At 34.5% G+C, this 8,042-nt stretch overlaps 1 protein-coding gene across 1 annotated transcript; it reads right to left on the bottom strand.

Moving 5' to 3' along the window:
• Positions 1–938: 938 nt before the first annotated feature.
• Positions 939–6,774, bottom strand: SDH6 (succinate dehydrogenase subunit). Its single transcript, XM_086577339.1, has 3 exons — positions 6,486–6,774; positions 4,171–4,273; positions 939–1,355 (listed from the first exon to the last, which is right to left on the bottom strand). The coding sequence occupies exons 1-3, from the start codon at positions 6,684–6,686 to the stop codon at positions 1,171–1,173; spliced, it is 489 nt and encodes a 162-aa protein (XP_086433465.1). The 5' UTR covers positions 6,687–6,774; the 3' UTR covers positions 939–1,170.
• Between the last annotated feature and the right edge of the window lie 1,268 nt (positions 6,775–8,042).

Genomic DNA, 8,042 nt, shown 5'->3' on the forward strand with positions numbered 1-8,042 from the left:
GACATTCAGCTATATAACAAGTTGTTGTTATTCCCATTCCTCCAATGCCAACACCACAAACAACAGTTTGATGTCTATGCAAGTCATGGGTTTCCTCTTGAGGATCCATCCGTATTAATTTTTAGCACACCAAACAGGAAGTAGCCAATAACATTCAAGAACTTTTGGAGCTGGCCTGTGCTTTGGAAGCAGGTTATGTTGTTGGAGCATCGGTGCATCAGCTGAACTGGAGTAATTCTTAGTCTTTTTTGTAGGCTCTAATTCCCTTGCAGACAAGACTGAAATTTGCTCCCTTTTGGTCATAAAGCATCTTATTTCTATTCTTCCATATACCCACCAGACATGAGATAGAGGCTGCCGCCCAGAGATCCTTATGGTTCTTACAAGCATCAACAACTTCAAGGTGATTAGTTGGCGGCTAGTGTAATTGAAAAGTGTTTGAAACATAACTCCAACATTTCTTTGCGAACTCACTCATAGAGTAAGTGTGTTCGAGTTTCACAGTGTTTGATGCAAGTAATTAATGCACCTTGAGGCTAGTCTGAAATTCCCCCTCAAGATTTTACATCCAATTGTTGTTCTAGGGTGAAGTTTAGAATTCCAAAGGAAATTTGCCCAAAATGGCTTTTCTCCTTTTATCTCTTACCGCTTCATGTGCTGATGTCACCACTTGATCTTCATTTGGTTGCTGCAACTGCTCTATTGAGAATAGTGATAAGAGGGGGAGGGAAGTTCCATTGACCGTGAGTAATGCAAACACTTAAGTGGCATTGCATCCATGCCAGAAGCTTTGGTCAATAGGAAGCAGATCCTTAATAGCCTTAGTCCCAAGCCAATTGTCTGCCTAACCTCATCAACGTTTCAAATAAAAAAAAGATCATTGAATGCATGTAGTTTTATGTTTAAACTGGGAAAAGTAGCTTGTCTCTTTTAGAAACTAAGACAAAATTGGTTCGCAAGTTTATAGGACTGTAATACTGAAGTCTACAACCACAGAAAAGTCATATGAATGTGTGACAGGACTAAATACAGACTACTGAGAGCATAAAGAGGAGCTTAACAACAAAAGAGTGAGTATCTAAAATTTCAACACGAGTTCCAAATCAACACATGTTATTCTTATTTGAACGGAGAAAAGGGTACAGGTTTCGCCATCTCCAGCACACAAAATTAGGATTGATCCTCATTTTTATCAAAAAAAGAGGATTGACCCTCCTGTTTGTTCACACACCAATCCAAGAACTTCATATTAGAAGCCCTAGCATCATGCCTATAGAGTTGCAGCCAATGGGCAGCAGCTTCCGCTCCAAAAGTCCAACCAAAAATAGCTCCAGCGCCAAAGGATAAGACAGCACCTGCCACACGATAAAGAGCAGAAATATAAACTATGTCAGATCCTGATACAGCCATGATGTCAGATTTCAAGTTCATTATCCTAACCCGCTCCTCTTGAGCCAGCACAAATGATGTCGACATTGGAAAATCACAATAAAAATAAAATAAATAACATTGTGTTCTGTGCTGCAATGTGCAAAACTACAAAAGAACATGGAGAAAATGAGGGGAGAAGAAGCTAAGAGTGAATTTTCTCCCATCTATTTAGTTATTATACCTTAATTGTTGAAATAAGTCTAGTAAATTCAAATTGAAAACAATATTGAAGGGCATCTATTGGAAAACAAAGAACATTTCTGCAAGGATTCACACTATAATAACTCCGTGACCGGTTAAAGGAAATTGTAGCAATACAAGCATTTATTTTTCGTCTATAAATTAAAATGGGTGCCATGGGGAGGGGGATGGTAAAGGAGCTGATGGTCATATGTATGTCTGCTAAAGCAAGTCTACTGAAAAAAAATTGATAAGAGGCACAGCGAAGCTTCAAATAAGTAACAATTCAAGGGTATTTTGGCAACAATTAAGGAGACATTTTGGCCAAATAAGATTTCCAAAAAACCAATCATAGTTTGGGAGGACTGAAACTGTATTGGGGGGAGAGAAACGTCAGGTGACATTTGAAATAAGCAGTAAAGGTGGCAAAAATATATTCTACAATTCACAAAACTCAACTGTGTCCTGCTATCAACAATGTTTTAGGCATATATTAAAAGGGAGCATGCAAATTAACTGAATAATTTCTCCATTTATGATGAATTGAAAGTGGGCGAACATGTGATGTGATGACATATTAAATGAGATGGACAAAATTATTGAGGAAGTTGAAGACAACTTTTGAAAATGGAAGACATGATTTAGTGTGACAAAAAAATTAGAATTCACCTCAACCCAACAGCAAGGTATCTGGTACGAAGCACTCTTATCTGTTTCTTATTTTTATCTTTTGGGGCAGGTGAAAGTAAAGTTCATAAAAGAGGTATCAAAGTTACAACTCAATCCAGATGGATCAAGTAACATGGACACTTCATATTCTTACAAAAATCCGAGTCGGACACATAGACACTGACATGTTGCACATACCATTTAAAACGAGGGTTTCTTTATATCCTAGAAGATTAAGAAAATAATTTATTAACATAGTTACAACTCTCTGATATGCCACTTTCATATTTACTTATTTGCAAGGAGCCGCTTTATATGGTCTTGAGCACAAGAATTAGTTGTGTAACTAAAGCATAATACTAATTTTATTTTTTAATTAGTTGTGTCTCCGTGTCCTACTTCATATAGGTCCAGCGTCAGACACCCCGTATCCATGTCGGACACCTACACGCGTATCTGTGTCAATGTGACTTAGCATGGATAGGGTGACTAGGCATATGCTTGGTAACGAAGGATTCCAAAAGTCAAGACTCAAGAACCAGCCACACTCTTAATCTAGATTTGTTGAAAGCATACTCTTGGCTCATATAGGCAAAAGTCCTACTTGTATAATCGGAATGGAGATCTTCAAATGGCTTTTAGTGGAAGCTCAAAAAAGCTGTCAGTCATACACCAAGAACTGCTAGGAGTTTGGAAAGGCATCCAAGGTGTAGCTGAGATGAATATTTTGGAAGTGGGAGTTCAAGTTGACTCACTCAGAGTAGCACAGATTTTGAACAAACAAGAGGATCCACCATGGTACTGCAGGAACTTGGTAGCACATATAAACATGGAGAGGCTCAAGTTTGTAAAGCTCAATGTTAGACATGTGTTCAGGGAAGAAACAAGGTGGCTGACTATTTGTCTAAAGTTAGCACCACTTGGGGTAGTCTGAGTGATGATTGTAACAACAAAACTGTGTATTTTATCCCTCCCATGGATCAGAAACTGTCAGATTTGATAAAAAAAAGGGATAAAGAAGGAAAGATGTACTTGAGATTTTGCAATTAATAAAGGTTGGGGAACCATAAACCCTAGTTATTTCAAAAAAAAAAAAAAAAAAAAAAAAACTTTGAGCTCACGGAATATTATTTTAGAAACGGAAAAAATTTAATTATCATGAATAACGGAGGATTAAGGCAATATGGCAACTTTCTTGTGTTTCATTGGCAGTTTGGCAAGATATCCAAATTGTGAATCTGAGAATACAAACAATTTGAGGATTGATCAGACAATCAGACTCATGCCAATCTTTCCAATATAAACATGGTAAATGGGTTTTGCAAATTGAAGAAATGGATTGAAATTAGACATTTTAAAGACGTAACAGAGTGAAGGAATGAGGGGAAAAAAAATTCTGATATTCAGACTTACCCATGGCCATATGATTAAGTGCTAGTCTAGTTTGCTACTTCCTATAGGTGTTTTCTTCTTTTCTATTTTATCTGTACAGGGCAGCTTTTTCTTCGCCGGGACAAGGGGGGATATAACCTATAACAAAAATATCATGAGGAACCGCTGTGGACACTTTTTTTCTACTTCTGCTTACACCAGATTCCATTAATTGCCACCATGTAAAATACTAAAATGGGAAATCTTTAAAGCCCAGCAAAGGACATTAAAAGATCAAAGAGTAGAAATAATTTTCAAAAACAAGCCTAGAAACTAATATTTGATCTTACCAAGCATCAGGTAGTTATATAAGAAAAACAAAAAGCATTCTGAACTTCTGTTTCTTGAAAAGTTTCCCTTACTTACCTTATATAGAACTCAGCTATGACCAATCGTATCAATGTATCAATATAAAAGTAGTGTTTTTGGTAATGAAAAACAAAAGGGTTGAGTATCTACCATGTGGACTCTTAGAGTATTTCCAAGCCATTCCTGCAGTTGAAACTGCTCCAATAACACTCCCCATAGTAGCCATCTTAACAGCTTCCCGAGCAGCCTTGATCTGCAAAGGAAAAAGAAATAAATCCAACATACTACTGTTAATTTCAAGCCAAGGAACAATAAAAAAAAAATAGAACACATTACATTCCCAACAAGTAAACAGGAATCTGACTAAGGGCATGTGCTTCTAAGACAAACTATCCAATGCTGCAGGTGTATACTTTAAAAAATAATAAAATAAATACAAACCAACAACAACAGAACTTCACTGGTCTATTAATGTGATGGAATTGGTCACATTTCAAACCACAACACCTTAAAAGTAGCCAAAAAAATCTAGTGAAGAAATAAAAAGTTTATATCAGGCCCAACCAGTCTAAATGAAATAAAATAATCCACTTTTATACTTTGTTGGGTTCTGCTTCCTTTTTAGGGTCTTTTGTCGTGGGGGTACATGGGTGTACTTGGGTCTGATTTTGGTCCTTGAACAATAGGATGAATTGTTTTTGGTGTTGATGAAATTGTTAAATTATATCAATATATTATCTTTTACTGATCAAAAAAGAAATATGAAATTTTATACACCTCGGAACACAGACTCTACAAAGTGTATATAAGAAGCTTTAGGGAAAGTCACCAACATCTTAAGATTTATACGATTGTTCAAGTAGATTCACACATTCTAATTAAAAGCACAAAAGAAAGCAAAAGCAAGAACAAATAATAATTTAAGAAATTAAGTGTGTAATGTGTGATTTGGAACTTTGGTCTTATTGCACCAGGTATGTTGGTCATATTAGCAGGCCTATTCCATCTTAGTGTCCAACGTCTATAAAAAGGTGCTGAGATTTCTCCATTATTCAAAACTTATAGTGGCCCTAATCAACAGGTGCTTCCACTTTCTTTATATTGATATTATTATCATCTTTCTTTTGGCTCAATACAAACTCTTTCGGAGTACAGTGCAGAGTGTACGCTGCAAGTACAAATATACAAGCATATAACAAGTGCTACCATATAATCTAAGGGATATACAAGTATACAACAACAAAACTACTGAGTGATACACTGAGATTATTCCATTGTTCATTCAGTCCTTCCTATCCTACCATATGTAATCAACGTCAAATAAGTGGATATGAACCTGGAGCAAGTGATCGATTAAGAAATCAGGAAGAAAAACAAGGCAGAATGCACAGCCAATTCAAGAGGCCCAATCACGAGACTTTTGACTTCCATTGAGATTCTCTCATACTTTGAGGAATATATTGATTCAATGTGGTATTCAATAGTTTTCCTTTCTAGTTCTTTCGGTCATGGACTTATGGTGTGGTCGTCCGATTTGGTCGGTCTACTCAGCCTAATTTGTACTATGATCTCTCTGTAGGTATGTACATATGATCTTCATTCAAAGGGCTACATGTGTGTGCCTACACCAGGCAATCACATGTACTCATAAGGAGCTTCAACTAGAAATGCTTAATAAGTTCACCAGTAGTGGTGATTATATTTTGTTGAAGGCCTAACAGAAGCTTGAATGTCTGGTCATCTGTAAACTCGGATAAAATTTGCTTATAACTCTATTTGTTGATTACGGGTAAGCACGCTAATGTACAAGGATGCCCTATGACATGTTTGTATCAAAAGCCTCCATGAAGAACACATTTATCTCAGTGCAAACATACTCAGTACAAATACAGAAAAAAGAAAAAAGCTATACAGACCAATATCCAAGTAAATGCGTACACTCATGAATAAGCACATCAATGAGACAATGAAAAAGATTTAGCTCCCTTAAAAATAATATTTCTAAATAAAAAAGTAATTATTGGAAAAGAAACATCAACATCAGATGGCCCTTCATTACAAAACTATTGAGAGTGGAAAAAACCCAGACAGAAAATAACAAAAATATTTTTCAATACTAAGGAGTAAATATAAACATCATGAATATAGTACTTATGACTTGCAGACAATACCAAAATATCAATGTTTTAAGAGATGGGGATAAAGAGAGATACCAGAAGTCGTCAAGAATTATACACAAGCAGTGCCGAACATACGAACAGAAAACAATATTAACACCTAATACACACAAAAGCATACGAAGGCCCCAGATACTTAGAATGCAAATATGAAGTAAGAGACGGTTCAATAAGACAAGGTGATATAAAAGACCAAATAAAGTCAGTAAGATTTCAGACATAAGAAGTAGATATCTGGAATTAGCAAATATTTAGGCGAAAGTGTATTGTGAGTCATGGAAACATTACAGCGGGTCCATGAACGGGATCAATAGCGATGAAAGCTTCGATATTTGAATCAGACCAAAAAGGATACTTTGCTCCAACTTCAATTAGCCTTTTGTTGTCATCTCGAAATGAAAATCTCTCACACCAAAACTCTTTCCATCCTTGATAATGCTTTTTGATAAATGAGATTGGTGATAATGATGATGAATCTTCGCCCGCCATTAAAAAAAATATCTCTTTTTTCTTCTCAGCTAGCTTTAGCTTTTTATTATCGGGACTGTGTTTTCGGTTATATTATTACTACTATTTTATTAATAAAGACAACTAGCTTTTTAATCTACTACGGGTGATTTTATTTTAAATTATTGTAAAAAATATTAACAACTATATATATTTATGATATATGAAAATTATATTAATCAGTCATTCAAATTTCTTGAACCATTCTTTATAAAAAGGAAGCATCAAACCATGATAAAACTCATCGACTTCTTTTTGTTGTTATGTTTAATAATTGAAGTTTGATTGAAGTTTTGTGAGAATGCCTAATATACGTGACGAAAATAATATTGAAACTACTTGAATAACATTACATTCTTAATCATAATAAAAAAATTTATAATAAACACTACTTAAAATGCAAAACTACATTTGTCGAGACATTTATTCTCCCTACATATAATACAAACATGTTTTAGAGTTATTAGTTCAATGCATTTGCATCAAGTTTCTGATTTTCCATTAATTATTCTTTGAGGTTAGTTCAATGTAGTACATTGCATTTAGTTTCTAATTTATCATTAATTATTATTTGAGGTTAGTTCAATGTAGTTGCATCAAATTTCTGATTTCCAATTAATTATTATTTGAGGTTAGTTCAGTGCAATTGCATCCACTTTATAGTTTCCTGTTAGTTATTCATTAAGGTTAATTCAGTACAGTTGCATCCAATTTTCAATATTTCGTTAATTAGTCTTTGAGATTAGTTCAATGTATTTGCATTCAGGTTTCAATATTCCGTTAATTACTCTTTGAGATTAGTTCAATACATCTGCATCCAGTTTCTGATTTTCCGTTATTTATATTTTGAGGTTAGTTGAATGCAGTTGTATCTAATTTTCGATTCTCGTTATTTATTTTTTGAGACTAGTTTAATGCAGTTGCATCCAGTTTTCGATTTCTCATTAATTATTATTTGCGGTTAGTTTAATACATTTGCATCCAATTTTCAAATTCATGTTAATTGTTCTTTGAGATCAGTTCAATGCATTTGCATCCAGTTTATGATTTTCGGTTAATTATTATGTTAGATTAGTTTAATGCATTTGCATCCAGTTTATAATTTCTCTTTTATTATTTGATAAGATTGCATTTTCATCTAGTTCCCGATTTCCAGTTAATTATTGTTTGAGGTTAGTTAAATGAATTTGCATCCAGTTTCCGATTTTCCGTTAATTATTTTTTGAGGTTAGTTCAATGCATTTGCATCCAATTTATTATTTATGCTTTGAGGTTAGTTCTATGCAATTACATCCGGCTTCTGATTTCCCGTTAACTATTCTTTGAGGTTAGTTCAAT

This window comes from Coptis chinensis, chromosome 8 (genome assembly GCF_015680905.1).
Source record: "Coptis chinensis isolate HL-2020 chromosome 8, ASM1568090v1, whole genome shotgun sequence".
Taxonomy (NCBI): domain Eukaryota; kingdom Viridiplantae; phylum Streptophyta; class Magnoliopsida; order Ranunculales; family Ranunculaceae; genus Coptis; species Coptis chinensis.

Coding starts and splice junctions, on each gene's coding strand:
- SDH6 (XM_086577339.1), bottom strand. CDS start 6,686: ATGGCGGGCGAAGATTCATCATCATTATCACCAATCTCATTTATCAAA. Junction 4,274..6,485: donor ATCCCGTTCATGGACCCGCT/GTAATGTTTCCA, acceptor TTTCCTTTGCAG/ATCAAGGCTGCTCGGGAAGC. Junction 1,356..4,170: donor ATACTCTAAGAGTCCACATG/GTAGATACTCAA, acceptor ATCGTGTGGCAG/GTGCTGTCTTATCCTTTGGC.